At 57.4% G+C, this 18409-nt stretch overlaps 2 protein-coding genes across 6 annotated transcripts in view; one reads left to right on the top strand and one right to left on the bottom strand.

The window, feature by feature from the left end:
* The window catches only part of KCNQ1 (potassium voltage-gated channel subfamily Q member 1), a 337726-nt gene that overhangs the window by 133127 nt on the left and 186190 nt on the right, over positions 1 to 18409 (bottom strand). The window lies entirely within an intron of this gene.
* Positions 15410 to 18409, top strand: part of LOC139040826 (uncharacterized) — a 92421-nt gene continuing 89421 nt past the window's right edge. Inside the window, exon 1 of the mRNA XM_070488421.1 lies at positions 15410 to 17780. Within this exon, the coding sequence (XP_070344522.1) occupies positions 16876 to 17780 (905 nt within the window). The 5' untranslated portion in view covers positions 15410 to 16875. The remainder of the gene's footprint in view (positions 17781 to 18409) is intronic.

Genomic DNA, 18409 nt, shown 5'->3' with positions numbered 1-18409 from the left:
TTCCTCCTAAACAGCATGAAATATTGCTGAGGGGACCCACCTGAACCCCAGAGTCCAAGTGACACTATGCTGGGAATAGCCCTCCCCCCCATCTCACCCCTGCAGGGGTTGGTTCGGTTGTTTGCCCTACTGGGAGCAGAAAGGAAGAGAGGCCTCTGTCCAGGCACCTCCTCCCTCTCCCAACCCCAGTCCATCCTCCTAGAACCCAGGGCAGCTTCCACCTCACCAGCTAAGAGGACTCTGCACATGGTGGGTAGGGGCCCTGGCTGATCATTAACTCTTCAGGCCCAGGTGCTGGAGTCTGCAAAGCTGCAGGGTACAGGAAGGCCCCATGGAAGGAAGGTCGAGGGGCTGGGCACGTCGATCATAAAGCAACCCAGGATGACTGTGTATTTATTACGTGCTGGGCACCATGCTAGTATTTCATATTCATGAATCTCATTTAAGCTCATACATAGCCCTGCAAGGAAAATCTTATGCTCCCTGAGTTGACCCTCGGAAAGTTAAACAAGCCCCGAGGACACGCACCCTGCAGGACGTGAAGTGAACTCCGGGCCCTCCACGGTCAGCTGCCTGTGTGAGGAGATAGGGACTAGAAACCAGCCGCGGATTCACACCACCACCTTGATGGTCAAGGACAGAGCCCTTCTTGAAAGCCAGCCTAAGTCCAGACAAGGGGCCATAAAGAAGAGACCTGCGTGTGCTGCTTCCTGATCCCCAAACCAAGACGGTTTTCTCCCACGTAGAGGAGGGACCTCAAACTCCTCCCCTCATCCTTCCAGGCTCTCTTCCCACTGGCATGGGGACCAGCATTGCTGGTGATGGCAGCCTGGGCTCCTGTCAGACCCCCAGGCTGTCCCATGTCAGACAAGCAGCACGAGAGAGGATGAAACCTGTGGGGCTGTTTGTTACTCAGCAGGACTTTGGCCATCCTCACTAGCCCAGGGTCCACTGACCATCTGCCCCTGACACCAAGATCTGTGAACTCATTCAGTCACTGTCCCTTGAGTTCCTACTGCGCGCCTGGCCTTAGGCCGGGTATGGTCCCTGTCAGTTGCTCACTATTCCTGACCCAGTTCTCTCGGGCGCCTGGCTGCCCTTGGCTCCCTCCAAATGCAGAAACAGAAACATCACTTCGGCGCCAGAACACCAGTGCCCTGCCCCGTCTGATGTAGGCCATTGGTCCCTCCGCCCTGGAGCGCCACGCTGCCTGAGCCTTTCACAGCTTCCTTTCTTAGCAGGAGTCCCACATGTCAGGCCAGCCAGGGCCTGGCCATCGCTGGGAAGGCTTCAAGATAAGATGTTCTGGGAAGCAGGGAGTGGAAATCCACCAGGCTCCACAGAACTGAGGCCGTTTGTGCTGACGCTACTTGGCAGGCCAGCCCCTGGGCGCCGGGCGGGCAGCCACGTGACCTGGAAGCCTGGGGCCACCCTGGAGGCCAAAGAAAAGGCTGTCGATGGAGGAGGGACATCCAGCGATTCCTAGATAGCCACCACGTGCCTGGCACTGCAGAGGCCACGTATCCGACCACTGGGCTGCCTTTTTCCACTGTGGCTTGCCGGCCAGCCACATAGCTCCACCACGCGAAATTGTCCCCCCAGGGGGGACCCCAGATGAGCCCTGGGTATGTGGAGGAAGCTGAGGGGGCCCTCAGCTTCACATTTATTTCCTGGCTTCTTTCCCTAGCAAGAGAACTGCTTGAGCCTGGCCCCGAGAGGGTGCACACTTCTTTGGGGTTATTTACGACCACCCCAAATGTGAAAAATTGTAAGTGATACAAATAGCAATTAACGTGGGCCTAGCAACTAAGACAAACGAGGTGGGTGAAAAACAGGGGGCCTGACCTCCACAGGAGGGGTCAGCGCTTTGATGACGAGCTTGTCCTGTCACTCCCAGTGCACAGGAGGTCAAAGGCAGGGCGCAGCCCCGAGGTGGCTTAAACCCTCTGAAATTTGCTTTTAAAGGAGGGAATTAATCCCAAAGCTGCAGGCCTAAGGTTGTCAGGAAAGCCCTGTGTTATCTCAGGTAGTCAAGTCCGAAGTTTGTCCCTGGGGGAGTGGCAGACTTCTCCCCACTGTCTGTCACAGTGGGCCAGCCAGAGGGGTTCAGTGGAGACTCAGGGGGACATTTCTATGGTTCACATCAGTGAGGTTTCCAACCCGGCCGCCCCCTGCCCACTCCATCACTAGAGTTTGGGCCCATGTGGTGGCTCCTCCACCCCAGGAGGCTGGGTGGCATCCAGGTGGACAAGGGGCTTCGGGGGAACAGGGGGCTGCACCAGCCTGTCAGCCCTTACAGGCAGGGCCAGCTTGAATGTGGCCAGAGGGACAGAGTGTGATATGAGTGTGCCCCAGGAGGGCTCCCCATACCACCTGAGCCAGCACCCACTCTCTCCTGAGAGAGGTCTTCCTAGATCTGAGGGCCTGGGGCTTCATGTGCTCTGAAGGCTGGCAGGGGCCAGGGAGGGATGGGAGTCTCCTCCATGAGACCCCAGGAGGGTGGGATGGAGGAGGCAGGATTGCGCCTGGGTCTTTCTCAGGGTGCGGTGGCCCCCATCCCACCCTACAGCTGGAACCCGAGGCCCTGGCCGCCATCCTCGCCCTGGGCCCTCACACACAGCAGGCACCCTGTCCTGGAGCTTCTGCCTGGCTCCTGCCTCACCCGCCCTCCTTTCTATTGCAGAAACCCTGCCTGTGCCTGGCTGCAGCATCTTCTGCCTGGGCAGCTGCAGGAGGGGCCTCCCTGGTCTCCCCTCCATCCCGCTCTGGTAACCTGCAAAGCCCACCCTTCCCCCTCTTTCTGGCTCCCCCAGGATAAGGCCTTTAAGGCATGGGCTCTCTGGAGCTCTCCAGAGAGCAGAGACCCCCCCAAGATAGGCACAGGACCAAACCCCACTGACTGCTTTCCAGCTGTGGGGCTCGGGGAGGAGGGGGTGAAGGTCTCTGTGCTGGGGCTCCTGGTCTGTAAGTCGGGCTGGCGCCGTGGGGTGCCCTTGCCGAGAGCTTCCTGGGACATGTGTGAGTGCTGGGCCCAGCGGGCCGGCCATCATCACCTGCCAAGTGCCACCCAGCGTCATTACTGCTGGCACACCCACCCTGCTATTTCCCACCCGCCTCAACAATGGCGGCCCTCAGGGTGCACGCCTCAGGGCTCTGTGTGAGCAGTGCCCGCCCTGCCCAGTCTCTTTCAAGGCCCAGCCCTGGGCTCCCCCTTCAGAGTGTCCAGCCAAGATGCAGACAAGCTGGAGAACGCGTGTTGTGAAGGAATCAGAAATTGGGTCCCAGAATCTGGACCCTTTGGGAGAGGCACAACTGTCTGTATCACTTCCATGCTTGAGGAAGGAATGCCACCATTTGAAGGATGTGCTCACCACACACTAGGAGGCCTTCGAGGCCCTCTCCCACCTGACTCTGCCCAGCCTTAAGATCCTCGTGTCATCCAGAACCCGGACACGCTGGCCCCTTCAACCTCCACACCTTTGCCCGTGCTCTGCCTGCTGCCTGGCATGCTGTCTCCTCTGTGGAGAATCCATCTCTGTGAAGCCTTGGCCGACCCTCTACCCCACACCGGTCTGCCTAACGCTGGCTGCCACCGTAAGTTCCTCTGTCTACCCCAAGCATGCACGGTGTCAGAGCTCTGTGCCCAGGCCGGGGACACGGGGATGAGCGGGAGAAGCAGAGAGCAGGCTTTTGTCCCCACTGATGACAGAATGGCTGTCCAGCTGCCCTGACTCTACCCAAAGCCCACTCAGAGCTCCCCGAGGAGCCACGTGGGGAAGCCCACAGGCGGACGGTCCAAGTGCACGGGCTGCCCCGCAGGGCTGCGGAGGGCAGGCCTTAGGGTGACTTTGGGGTACAGGCTGTGTAAGGGGAGTGGGCTGCAAGGGAGAAGAGGCCTACCCCACCAGTCAGGCGCAGAATATGCTAGAATTCTCCCTGCCTGACTTATCCTTGGGGCGGGGGTGGACGAGCAGGACTTTTCCAGCCCCAGGCCTGGTGGGACCAGGGCCCTGCCCCACCCGTAACGGGCCCCAAAGTCAGGAAAGAGGCCTCAGCCCCGAGGTCAGGCCTGGAGATGCTCCGACACCACGCTGTTCTCTCTGCAGACACTCCCGTGGGGCCAGGGGCCACAGGCCTGGCGCCCCCCACCCACCCTGTGCAGACGCATCGGAGCCCTGAGCGAGCAGGGACAGCGCGGGACCCAGAGAACAAAGACGCGGTGGGGAGCAGCACGCTGGGCCGTCGCATCTGCAGGGCCGGGCTCGGAGTGGGTGTTTGCCCATCTGGAAGCAATATTGGAGTAATGTAAGATGGCCAGAGTACGGGATATTCTCTGAATACGTGAACTCTACAGCGAGGAATATGGATTTAATGGATAATCTTACCAGCAGCCAAAAGAACCCAGATTCCTCCCCAGGCCTTCACCCTGCACTTGGCTTCCACTGCAGCCCAGCCCAGCCAGAGGCCAGCAGCGCCTGTGGCCGTGGCCTCCAGAAACGGGGCTGACCCAGAATCTGAGCTCACTTTTTCTCTCATGGGTGGGAGTGGGGGAAACGGAGACCTGCTCCAGGAGCAACAACAGCCTGTCCTTGAGAGCCCCACTGACAGCGAGGAGAATGAAGCTGGAGAAAGTAAAGCACAGGGCGGGGGGTGGGGGGTGGGGGGGAAGGTGATTAATCAAAATCTACAATGGCTACGACTTACTCTGGAATCTGGGGGAGAAGAAACCATTTCTGTAGCTCTTCCCAACTTAATATAGCTGGAATAATAAAATAAAACAATAAAAACCACAGCGGAAAAGATGACTGGAGCGTTTTTATGGCGAGCAGGAGAGGAAGAGCCCAGAAGGCCCGACGGAGCGCGGCGAACAATGTGATTCAGGGAATGTTTCCAGAAGGCGGGAGGAGGAGCGGAATGCAGGTCCGGCTGGCCCCGGGCGCCGGGAGGAGTAGGGGCTCCCCACACTCAATCCATGGAAGCTGCATCTCAGGCAGGGTCCTGGCTGCTCTCTGGGAACTCATTTCAGAGGCTAATTAATCCCTCCCTAATGTAAAACCCCCAAATACCAAATTCTTCACGAAGTGGTTAATATCATGGGGAGTCTTTTGCCTGCCACCTCCTGGGTGCGCCTGTGTTGAGGGGGGGTGCCCACACAGTGCGGCCTCTGGTGCCTCATCCCTACCAGGACACCCGACCCCATTTACAACCGGGGGTCTTCCAGGGAGCTGACCGTGCTCTGATGACAGCCTCGCAGGGAGGCAGAGTCAGGAGTCCCTCCATTTCTCCCCTAGCCTCCTCCCCGGGTCCAGCCGAAGACTCTCCAGGAGACAATGTGCTCACTCCACGCCAGGAGGCTGCGAGAAAGTCATGTGCAGAAAAGGCACAGGTCAGAGCTCAGGGCTCTGGTTTTCCGGCGGGTCACACACAAGGTGCCCAATAAGTGCAGAGTGCAAGGATGAATGAGGGGAGTGAGCAGTATTCATGGCTTAAGTGAGACACACACGCAAAGGCCCTCCCCAGTTTCCCAAAGACTCATACGCCATCACTTCCTTGGGCTTGGTCCCTTCCCTGGCTTTCTGGGGGGCAGGGAATATAGGGAGCACGTCCCCCTTTTACAGATGGGGAGAGAGACCCAGTGATGGTGGGGCATAACAGCTGGTAGTGATCCAATTTGGTTCAAACAGCAAGGTTCAGCCCTACCCAAGGGGACAAACACAGGAGAGCAGCCCCAGCCACCTGCCACCTGCCACCAGCTCCAGGCAAGCTCGCCATGAGCCAACTCTGCCTCCCCTCAAAGGTACCCACCTCAGACGCAGTGCCAGGACCCTCCCCTCTAGGGCTGCAGACCAGATTTGAGACCCTTGAGTTGAAAGGAAATTTGAAAAATCAAATTCCTTTTGTAAGCTGCCAAAGTCCTGTTTCCCTGCTGATGAGGCTCCAGATGCCTCTCCTGGTATTTGAGGACTATTTATCAATAGTGGGACCCAAGGTGAAACTACTGGCTTGGGAAACAGTTCAGTTATTCCTACAGACCTTACTGGGGTTTCCATGTCCTGTGCCCAGTCTTGAGGTGCAGAGTGGGTGAGACGCTGGCACTCACATTTGGCAGAGGATGACCAAGGTATGTGAAGAGGTCTAGAAGGGGCCTGAGAGCACTGAGATGTGATGGTAGCTCAGGGAGCCTGCCACGACGTGAGGAAGCTCCCGGAATGGGGAGGAGAGCATGTGCTCCAGGCAAGGGTGCAGGATGTGCAACGACTTGGGCCAGGGCACCAGTGTGTGCACTGCAACAAGATGAGGCTGTGAAGCAGAATCACTGGAACCCAGAGAGAGGGGCCTTGGGGGCTGGAGCAGGAGGTAGGACCCGGGGAGGATGGGTCTGGAGGCTGGGCAGGACCAGTGGGTGGGAAGGTCACTGTTGCACAAAACTCCACAGGAGCAACAAACAAGTGCAAAAGTTATACTCTGAAAACTATAACACGTTCTTGAAAGAAATGAAAGGAGATCTAAATAAATGGAAAGATATTCCATGTTCATGGACCAGACAACTTAACATTGCTGAGGAGCCAATACTCCGTAAGTCGATCTACAGATTCAATGCAACCCCTCTCAGGATCTCAGCTGGCTTCTTTGCAGAAGTCAACAAGCTGATTCCAAAATTCATATGGAAATTCAAGGGACCCAGAATGGTCAAAACAATCTTGAAACAGAACAAAGTTCTTGGGCTCACGCTTCCTGATTTCAAAACTTACTACAAAGCTGTAGTCATTAAGACAGTGTGGCACTGGTATAAGGATAGACATACAGATCAATGGAAGAGAACTGAGAGTCTAGAAATAAACTCTCGTATTTATGGTCCATTGGTTTTTGACATTGGTGCCAAGACCATTCAATGGGGAAAGAATGGCCTTTTCAACAAATGGTACTGAGATAACTAAATATCTACATGCCAAAGAATAAAGCTCGACCCCTACCTCACACCATATACAAAAATTAACTCAAATGGATCAAAAACCTAGATGTAAGAGCTAAAACTATAAAACTCTCAGAAGAAAACACAGGATTAAATTGTGACTTTGGAGTTGCACATTATCACTTAGTTACAACATTAAAAAGACAAGCAACAACAACAAAAAATAAATAAATTGGACTTCATCAAAATCAAAAATTTTGTGAGTCAAAGAATGCTATCAAGAAAGTGCAATGACAACCCCCAAAATGGGAGAAAACATATCTGATAAGGGACTTGTATCTAGAATATATAAAGAACTCTAATGACGCAACAATAAAATGATAAATAACCCCCCCAAAATTGGGCAAAGGACCTAAATAGGCATTTCATAAAGGAAGATATGCAAATAGCCCATAAACACATAAAAAGATGCTCAACATCCTTAGCCGTCAGGGAAATACAAATCAAAACCACAACAAGACATGATTTCACATCCACTACAATGGCTAAAATGAAAATGACAGACAGTAACAAGTGCTGACGAGGATGTGGAGAAATCAGAGCCCTCATAAACCACCAGTACTTCATCAGAGCTGGTGGGAATGTAAGATGGTGCAGCCACTTTGGAAAACAGCTCCTTACAAGCTTAAACATCAAATTACCATATGACCTAGCAATTCCACTCTTTGGTGTACACCTAAGATAAGTGAAAATGTATGTCCCCAAAAAAGCCTGTACTGAATGTTTGTGGCAACACGACTCATAACAGCTGAAAAGTGGAATTAGGCCAAATGTCCATGAATGGATGAACGGATACATAAAATACAGGCTATCCACCCAATGGAATATTATTTGGCCATAAAAAGGAATGAAGGACAGACACAGACTACAACACGGATGAACCTTGAAAACATGACACAGTGAAAGAAGCCGGTCAAAAAACTCCACATATTGTGTGATTCCATCCCTATGAAATGTACAGGATAGGCAAATCCATGCAGACAGAAAGTAGACCGGTGGCTGCCGAGGCTGAGGAGTGGGAGGGGGAGTGGGGAGGGGGGGGTGACAGGAAGGAGGCAGGGCTTTTTCCAGGGGTGCTGAAAATGTCCTGGAACTAGATAGTGGTGATGGTTGCACAACTCTGAACATATGAAAAACCACTGAGTCGTACACTTTAAAAGGGTGAATTGTACGGTATGTGAATATCTGCATAAAGCTGTTACAAAAGCAAAAATAAAAACCAAGAAACACAAAACAAACAACCAACCTCACAGGACCACAGCAGGCCCCAAAAGAGGCCCCCAACTCTGGCCTGCCCTTGAATGTGGGGGCCCAGGAAGCCCCCAGAGGCCCCAGGGGCCCGGCTCCCACCCAGCTCTTGCTGCACGGCTCCCAGGTTGGCTATTTCTCATGGTGAAGGCCCAGGGATGCGGAGCCAGAAGTCCTCTGCAGCTGGGTTGGGGGGGGGGGTAGGGGGCCTGGAAGCCGTGCAGCAGAGATGGAGGCTCCCACGCTCCAGGGCCAAGCTGACGTGACTAAAGCTAAACAGACCCCATGCCACAACGGGGTTACAGCTAATTCTGTGCAGCGCGCTGAGCCCCTCGCCAGCGATGGCAGCCGTGGGGAGGGGCGGGGGAGCAGGCAGCCCCAAAGGTAATTTGCACACGGAGTTTATAAGGCCCCTCAGCTCTTTTAAACATATGCTTCTCTGATTATAAACAGCTGATGGCTCACAAGATTCAGATTTTCCAGCAAGGCTTCCAAAAAAAGATTACACTCCAAGCAGAGAAAGGTGACCGGGTGCTCTGCTGTGGATGTAAATCCAGCACTGCTCTCCAGCAGCTGAGCCGCCCCTGCTGCCAGGCTCTGAGCACGTCACATCTGTAAAACGTTTGCTGCCATCGACATGTCCTGGGGGCTGTGGGCCTGGGAAGAGAATGGGGTGAAGGAGACTGAGCCCTGCCTTTCAGACTAGATACCCTGCCTCCTCAGAGCCAAGGCTGTGGGAAGCCCGTACTTCTCACATTTAGACCTGGGTGCAGGGCCCAAGCTTGAGACCCTGGGGCAAGGTTTCAGGCCACCGTCTACACTATGCACCCCCGGAGGCCTCTGTACCAACCCCCTTGTGGGGGATGCACCTCTGCCTGTGCTGACTCCATTTCCACCACCCCACCCTCCTCGGGGATTCGGGGTACACCAAAGGGAAGTTAAAAGGAAGGAAGAGGGACACAGAGCAAGCTAGAAACGCCAGCAGGACTGAGCGCCCAAATGAGACCCAGATTCATCGCCTTGCCCGGTTCTCTTCTGCTGTGCTGGTGGCGGGGGGTCAGGCTGCAGACCCCAGAAAAGAAAGGATTCTGCAGAGAAAAGGGTCCAGGTCGTCTGTTAAGCGGTTGCTGCCAAAGGGAATTTGGGCCAGGGGAGTCCTCTCCCTTTGGAGGAGAGATTCACCGAGGCCTCTCCAAGGAGGCCGACATAAAAACAATGTCATGTTTGAGCGGAACAGTTAAGCAGCAGGGGTGCCTGGGGCCCCCAATCTGGCCATCCGTGGGGGGAGTTTAGGGAGCCTGGTACCTCTGGGGGCTCAGCTGTCCACCCTGCCTCCTCCACTGGACACACCTGCCTGTCACACACGGTAGTTCTGGGGAGGAGGGGTGGTATACGCAAGTTCAGTGCCCAGGAGGCCAAATGTGGGCAAAGGCACCCCACCTCAGGCCCGGTGTCCACGACGGGACTGCCCAACCAGGCCGCATGGCCGCTGTGCAAGCAGGGGCAGTGTCCTTCACACTGAGGCTGTGGGGCAGGGAGGAAAGGAGAGACAGACAGACAGAGCCTGGTCCCAGGACACCTGGGTGCAAAGCCCAGCTCCAGCACTTGCTACCTGTGTGTTGCCTGGCATGCCCCTTGACCTCAGTGTGCCTCAGTTTCCCCATGTCCGTGGTGGGCTGTGATAGGATTAAAAGAGTTATTGTCGTAAAACCCTCAGGACTGGATCTGATACAGTGGCCATCAGCAGCTGTTGGTTAGGTTGAACAGACCAAGCCTCCCCACTCGGAGGGACCGGGCCGCACCCATGCATTGCTCTCCTACGTCCAGGCGGCACTGACAGCCTCGCACGGGCTTCGAGTTGGATGTGCAGGTGGACAGCCCCAAACACCAGCTGGCACATGAGGCCTTGGAGGCAGGGGTTGCCCGGTGAGGCAGGGGCTCGGTCCCTAGATGGGGTCTGTGCCCAGGCAGGCATATAACTGGCCTCCAGGGGTCTAAAGGATCTTGTCAATACCCGTGACTTCAGCCTTTTGTTTTAAGAGATGCTCACAGAGCAGAAACAATCCTGCAGGAAAGTGCTGGCCTTTCCCAAAGACCCAGGGAGGGCAGAAAAATGGGAAGGGGCTTTGGTGCCACTTCCCACCCATACGGGGCATCCCACCAGCAACCCGATGTGCCTACTCCCTTTTCACTGTGGCTGACTGATGCAAGGACTCATCGATGTTTCCTGTGCACAGAACACACACTGGAGACAGAGCTGGCTTCGAGGCCCCCTCTCCGGGGCTCTGGTCACGTGAGAACCATCAGTGTGGGGCAGGTACGAAGAAGTTCAGGGTCTACCCTTGGGCCCATAGGCCATAGGCCACAACTGAAGAAGAAGAAGTTACACCGTTAGGAAGCAAAAGGACTTACATACAGGTCCAACTGCAAGATCCCTGAGGGCAGGGCTCTGGGAAAGGAGGAGGGAAGGGAGAGTTGCCACTATAGCATGGAGTTCCCTCCAAGGTAGGCTTGGAGACAGACCAGTGGGGACCCACTCAGAGACGCATGAGAAGGCACCCTAGCAACCTGGTCTCCCCAGTGCCTGGGGATGCTGAAGGCTGCCTGCAGAGGTGGGGTCCCTGGTCACTGGCCTCAAGAGAGGCACAAAGTCACCCCCTGTTCAAACTCCGATAGCTTTCTGTTGCCCAAAGACAACCTACTAAGTTGAAATTGCTCATCTCTGGGAATGGGACCTGCACTGGGGAGTGGGTCTCATAGGCACCCCAGGTTAAGACCCTCTGACCTGGAAGACAGAACGCAAATTCTGAGAGAGCAGACATGACTTGCATGCCTGAGGCAGATGTTGCTATCAGGTCACAGCACCTTTTCTCCCAGGGCCCAGATGCCATAACCACTGGAGAAGGCTGACAGGTAGGCTGAGCCCTCTTTGCTGAACCTGGCAAGGGTGGCTGTATCAGCTAGCCAATGCCAAGTAACAAACGACCCTACAACTTCACAGCTTAAAGCAGTGAATATCATCTCACACAGTTTCTGAGAGTCAGGAATCCAGGAGCAGCTGGGTGGTTCTGGGTCAGGGTCTCTGGGGAGGCTGAAGTCAGGATGTTTCCAGGGCTGCGGTCATCTGCTGTCTTGACTGGGGCTGGAGGACCCTCTTCCAAGATGGCTCACTCATGAGGCTGTTGGCTGGAGGCCTCGGTTCCTCACTGAGTGGTCCTTGCCACAGAGCTGTTCGAGTGTCCTCACAACATGGTGGCCGACTTCCTCCAGTGCTGGCACTCCCAGTGAGAGAGAGCAAGGAGGAAGCTGTAATGCCTTTTATGATCTAGTTTTGGAAGTCACACTCTGTCACTTCTACCATATTGTACTTGTCAGAAGTAATTCCCTGTTCAGGCTTAAATCAAGGGGAGGGAATGAAGCTCCATGTCCTGAAGGGAGGAGTCTCAAAGACCTCCCAGTCACACTGCTCTTTCTTCTCAGTCTTGTCTTTTTCATCCAAATTACAACCATCCTCTGAGCCTGCCTGGCTCAATTAGAACATTCTCATTCAGTTCTCTGAGGCTCCTCACAGCCGATCATTTGGTACCCACTGCTCACCAGAGGCCTGGTGGGTGTCATTTCATTCGCCTCACCCTCTACAAGCACAGATCCAAGGCCATACGGGCTTTCTGCAAATATCTGTCCATACCACAAGTACCAACTGAGGACCCTTCAATGTTTAAAAACAACCTATAGCCACCAGAGCAACACGGATGGGCTTCCTGTTAACACGCTTTCCAGAACTCGAGAGATAATCGGAGACACTTTCCAGGTTGGCCCTGGCACTGCCAATGTCCTTGAAAGCCTGGACCCACCCAACCTGGAGGGCTGGGGAGACTGTGTCCTGCTGAGTGATGGCTGTGGAAATGGTGGGCCTGGGCAGGAAGTCAGGGGCAGACATGCCCTGGGACAGGATACATCGTGGGAAGAAATTGCCTCTGGAAGGTAGTGGCAGAAAAGGCTGTTCAGGCAATGGGTCTGGCAGGGCCCAGCTCACTTCACTTTCCCACCCGCCATGCCTGGCACCTAACCAGGCCCCAAGCAGGTGCTCAGGGGACAGCTGCTGAGTTAACCCGCATCGAAGCGGGGGCTCTGGGAGAACGGGGGTTGGCTAATCAAGGCTTGACTGTGCAATGCCCAAACATATACACACACAGCACAGCTGCCCTCTGGATGGGAAGCGGCCCACACCCCACGCTGCCACTCATCGGGACCGCCTGCACTCGAGACTCCCCACCCATCTGGCCTCACGTTTTTGCTGACCTCAAATGCAGGAAGGCAAGTCTGCTGGTGATGAAAGGCTAGGTCTGACCCTAACGTGGCATCATTGTCTAATGGCATACCCCCACAATTCCCTTCCCATGTTGCTCTTAGAGAGGGGTGCTGTGGGGGCCCAACATTGTCCTGGAACTGGGGCCACCCGGGGGGCACAGGACCCACATCTGTCACACTTGGTCACCCTGAGCCTGTGCCCTGCCCCAGGCCCTGGGCAGCTAAGACAGGAAAGGGAAACACAGACAGGCCTTGCTCATGGAGTGACAATGCCCCAGAGCCATTGTCACTGCAAAGGCGATGTCACCGCAGCTGGGCAGAAGGGTGGGGGCTGACCATACGTACAAGGGTTTCTGAAGATCTGGCTTGTTCACCTGACTTTTAACCTTCCCTCCAAACCTGTCCCAGGGGCTACGTAAAGCTCCTCCTTGCCCTCAGCCGTGGAGTCCCACCAAAGCTGCCTCCTGCAGGAGCCCTGGCCTGGCCGCTTCTCAGACCTCCTTGGCTGCCACCTTCCTCCAAGCTTCCTGCCTCTCTCACTGGGTGATGGTGAGCCTTCTCCCAGCACTCCTGTGCCCCTTGCCTCCCCTGCCCCCGCCAGCTCTCTCTCCATTCAGCAGCCAGAGTGACCTTTCTAGAAGACGATCTGATTCTCACCACCACTCTCCCCAAAACCTCCTAGAGACACCCCAGTGTGCTTCATCCCTTCCATGGCCTGCAAAGCCCAGAATGACCCAGAGCCTGCCCATCCTCATTGAGGGGTGCCAAGCTCAGAAGTGGGGAACACAAGGCAGGGAGATTCGGGGGACAAGAGCTTCAGGTGGGGACGAGAGGGTATGCTACCTGTGGGCACAAGAGAGACATGGGTTTAAGACAAGGTGAGTACACACATGTCAGGGGTCAAGCAACAGGGGGGAGTCGTTCACAGGTCAAAGTACCCGAGGCCTTGGGGACAGAGGGGAGGCCCAGATGGAACGCAGGTAGACGAGGCACACCGGCCGCAGGAGGAGGAAGATTTCGAAATGAGGATGTGGGCAGCAGGGTCAGCAGAGACCTGAGACCAGCAGAACAGCCACTGGACGGAGGGTCTTGGGGGTCACAGAGACCTCACCCAGGACGGCTGCAGTGGTGAGTGTGAGCGCGTGTGCAAAAAGCTGCAGAGGGGGACCTGGGAAAAAGGAGACAGTGGGTGTTGACTGCAAGAGTGGGTTTCTTGGCAAATGCACGGGTCATTCAGGGATACCCTGGGCTCCCCATCCCCCTCCACATTCCTGTCCACCTCAGAGACCAGCGTGCAGCAAGGGCCTCCCTGGGAAGACGGTGCCGAGGCAGCCATGTGGCCCTGGGCCTCTCTGCTTCCAAGGGAAGCAGATTTCTGGGAACTTGACCGAGCCTGAAGCTGGTCCCACCCTTAGACTCTGAGGGTGGGGGAGCGGTGAGGGGCGAACCATGGCCCAGAGAACCCCTCAGCCAGGGCCTGCCACGTCAGTCACTCCAGTGAGGGGCTCCCACCCCGTCCTTTCCTCCTGCCTTGCCCCGTGCGGAGGAGGGCTGGTGTTTCCCCCAGGACACGGAGGGGCTCTGGGCCCCATCTGCACTTCTGTGCTGGCAAACACAGGAGAATTAGCTCAGCAACTTCCTCCCCTAATCCCCCACCCCCATTCTAAATACCTTGGAATCAAGAGAAAAGCCGAGTGGACGTTTTGAGCCTAATTCTCTTCAGCTGTGTGTGCGTGTGTGCGTGCGTGCACTCGGGTGCAGAGGCCTGCAAGGAAACCTTTTGAGCCCCGAATACTAGTGCCGGAGGGAGCATGAGGAACATTAGGTCAGCTCCCACCACTCACAGATGAGATAAACCAAATGCTCTCTGTCACATGGGGAGCCAGGGTAGAGGCCACCAGGTGCCCCACACCCGTCCCCCAGTCCCGAGCCCAAGAAGGTGACAACAGCTAGGCACCACATCCTGGGGTTTCGAGGACCGGAGAACCCTTAGGCTGGCCTGGGCTAGGGAGGGACCCCAGCACAACCCAGACAGGAGCTGGCCATGCTTGTACCCCCTCCCTGATTTCTGCCATTGTGCCCAAGGCCCGCTCCAGGCTCCCCCTCTCAGCCTGCCTGGCAGCCCCTGGTCGGCCCCAGGCTGGCCTGGAGTCCTCCCAGCCTCACATGCTTCTTCAGCCAATTCCCACGTGTCTCTTGTCTCCCGACGAGACAACAATCCCCTCTCAGTCTCGGACTGTTTTCCTCTCTGTCTCCCCCAAAGGACTAGAGAAGAGGAGGGGCAGGACACAACAGGTGCGCCGGGCTGGCAGGCAGCGCTAGCTGATTGACGGCGCCCCATGTGCTGTGAGGGGGTGAGGGGTGAGGACTCAGCCCGCATGTGACTCGGAACCATCCTTCCCGACCATTGTGTCAAAAGCGACAGCAGCAGGCTCCTTGGCCTGGCTCGAAGCACAGCCCCAAGGAGATGGTCACACAAGTCGCAAAGATATGGTGCCCATGTGGTTTCACTGTGGGGGAGTCTGTTAGGGGAAAGCCGGCATGTGTCCAGGATCTCAGGGTCTGAGGTTAGAGAGTTTGGTGGAGCCAGCGCCATCGCATGAAAACATGCACGAGTGAATTGGCCACTTGAAAAATGTGCCCCCATGCAGGTACATAATTAGAACCCAAATGTTAAATATGAGATCAAAGCAACTTGATTTTCACGATTTTAAAAATCAGTTTTCAAGATGACATCCCAATTGACTCCCTTCGTCACTCTTTACCCGGAAGGTGGACACCATTGTAAGTGGACTCGCTTTGGATGGCTTTTTATCCCATGCTCAACATTCTTGGATTAAAAACACCACCAAAACCAAAATCAAAAGTTTGGGGAAAAGCTTGTATTTAGGAGTAAGGACTAGAGGACCCAGCTGTGGTCAGGCATATGGTGCAGCGAACAAAAACAACCTAGGGATCTACAGCTTCTGACAGAGAAGAACGTCCAGAACACTTTGGACATTTCTTGCCTGCCTGTTCTATAGGAACATAAACCCCACAAAGGCAAGGATTTCTGCTTTGTTGAAATCTGTGAAATGGCTCTGATGACCTGGGGCTCCTGCTCACCTGACGTCCTCGGGAAGGTGAAAAGGACATGCCTAGAGGGTGTCCAGGGAAGGATGCGGGAGGCCATGGGAGGCGGGGGTCTGAGCCGCTCCCACTTGCTCACAGCAGCAAGAACCAGGGCAGTGCCTGAGGCTGCATTTCACCTCATGTTCCAGCACTGTCTTCCAATATGTTCTCTCTCGTTCTTGTCTCAACAGCTCCACGAGGCTGGGACCGTCAGTTACCCCCATCTTTTAGGTGGGGGTCCCAGTGTTGCAGAGCGTGGGCTAGGACTCCAGTCCCTCCCTGCCATTCTTGGCCCCGTGGGAGTTGGGAGAGGGAGTCTGGGCAGGTAGAGGGGCCAGGAGAGTGGGCAGCTGAGGACCTGTGCCGAGGAGGCAGGGAGGTGGCAGGACCACCAGGGAGCCTAGACTCCAAGTCCCCTGAGCACAACCGTTGTCCCATTGAACTTCATTTACAAAACACAAGTTCATAAATACAATTATTAAGAATTTTCAGACGCTGACAGCAGAGTATTAAACCCTCACCGTAGCGCGCCCCTGAGCATGGGGCCCATGTGATGGTACTAGGACAGGCAGATGCCAAAAAACACCCAGCCAGGGGGGGTGGGGGGTGTGTGTGTGTGTGTGCGCGCGCGCGCAGGACGACCCTCTGGATCACATGCGCCGACCCAGGCTTGCTGCCTGGCCTTCCGGCGGGCTGGGCAGGGAGGGGAGACCACCGATCGGAAGGAAGCTGCTGATGCCCCATAAGACGACACCATTTTCCCTCTCTCCTCCAGGCTGGTGCACAAAGGACAGCCGCCTCTGCCCCCGGGGAGACCCCCACGGCTGGTCTGCTCGTTCCTCCGAGTTTGAAGTCGGCCCTGGCGGGGGCAACGCCACTCCCCAGGACACGCCGAGAGGTCCACGGTCCCCTGCCGGCTTATGATAGAAGGTCTGGGCTGCCCAGACGAGCGGCTGAGCCCGGTCGAGCGAGGGCCCGAGGACAGGCGTCCTGACCAGCACTCCAGCGCACGCCGGTGTGGACGGCGGCTGGGCCCGCGGAGCCGCCGCGTCAGGGCCGGAGGCTGACTCCCTGTTCCCCGCGGCCCTGCCCCCACGGATGACCGGGCGGTCCTGGCGCCTCCTCCACACACTGTCCAGCTGCGCCTGTCCAGCCGCGCGGACCGGAGGGAGGGTCTTGGCGGGGCCGCGTGCCGAGCGCGGCAAACATCCCACAGGGTCACCTCGGGGCACATGGCTTCGCACGGAAGAGCGGCCCGATCAGCCCGGCGCAGACGCGCGGACCCGCCCGGGACAGCGCAGGACTCTCCGACCACGGTGGGGGTGGCGCGCCTCGGGGCCCCGCGGAGGGGCGGGGCGCGGCACGTGGTACTGGACTCACCCGGCCAATCCGAGCCCGGGGGACATCGGCTCCTGCCCCTCTCAGCCAATGGCAGAGCGCAGCACGCCACCCTCCCTCACCCAGCCAATCCGCAAGGCCGCACGCGGCAAGACCGCCCTCGCGGGCCCAGCCAATCAGCGGCAGGGCAGCCGCCACCTCAAAAGCGGCCCCGGAGCCCCGCCGTTCCTCCGCAGAGCGTCTCCGAGCCCGGGACTCGCACTCGTCGTCTCGCAGCTCTGAGCGTTTTTGACTCCGCCACGCTCTCCTCAGCGGCCGCTCCGCTCTCCGCCGAGATCTCAGCCGACTCTTTGCCGCGCTGTCCCCAGTCGGCGCTCCGGTCTCCGCCGCGATCTCAGCCGGTGCTCCGGTCACCGCTGCGCTCTCCTCAGCCGGCGCTCCGCTCCGCTCTCCGCCGCGATCTCAGCCGGCGCTCCGGTCACCGCCGCGCTCTCCTCAGCCGGCGCTCCGGTTACCGCCGAGATCTCAGCCGGCGCTCCGGTCACCGCCGTGCTCTCCTCAGCCGGCGCTCCGGTCACCGCCGCGATCTCAGCCGGTGCTCCGGTCACCACTGCGCTCTCCTCAGCCGGCGCTCCGCTCTCCGCCGCGATCTCAGCCGGCGCTCCGGTTACCGCCGAGATCTCAGCCGGCGCTCCGGTCTCCGCTGCGCTCTCCTCAGCCCGCAGCCCTCACAGCCCCTCAGCGCTCCCGGCTCCCGCCGACCGGGCAGCGCGAGAAGGGCGATCGTCGGCGCGCCGAGGTGAGCTCCTCGTCGGGCGGTGGGGTCGCCGCGATCAGCGGCTCAAGCCCCCTGGGGTCCGGCCCGGCCCGCGCACCCCACTCGGTGCCTCCGGGAGAGTCAGGCCAGGGTCCAGGTCCGCGATCGCAGGCAACGTCGTGGTTCCGTGCTGGGGATTGGATTTCCCGGCGCGGTCGGCTCCGTGGTTCGGAGTCGGGGTCTGGAGTTCCAGTTGGGGTCGGACCCCGCCTGGAGGTTCTGCGTCCACGATCGGAGGACCAGGCGGCCTGATGGGGTGAGGGTTGGATCCCGTGTTTGGCTTCCTTGGGCGTTCCGCGTCGGGGATCCGAGTCCGGGGTCGGATCCCTCGTTTGGCTTCCTTGGGCGTTCCGCGTCGGGGATCCGAGTCCGGGGTCGGATCCCGAGTTTGGCTTCCTTGGGCGTTCCGCGTCGGGGATCCGAGTCCGGGGTCGGATCCCTCGTTTGGCTTCCTTGGGCGTTCCGCGTCGGGGATCCGAGTCCGGGATCGGATCGCGCGTTTGGCTTCCTTGGGCGTTCTGCGTCGGGGATCCAATTACGGGGTCGGATCCCGCGTTTGGCTTCCTTGGGCGTTCCGCGTCGGGAATCCGAGTCCGGGGTCGGATCCCTCG

Source organism: Equus asinus, chromosome 17 (genome assembly GCF_041296235.1).
Source record: "Equus asinus isolate D_3611 breed Donkey chromosome 17, EquAss-T2T_v2, whole genome shotgun sequence".
In the NCBI taxonomy this organism is placed as follows: domain Eukaryota; kingdom Metazoa; phylum Chordata; class Mammalia; order Perissodactyla; family Equidae; genus Equus; species Equus asinus.
The sequence above is the reverse complement of the archived record's forward strand: the minus strand, read 5'-3'. Positions and strand labels throughout refer to the sequence as shown.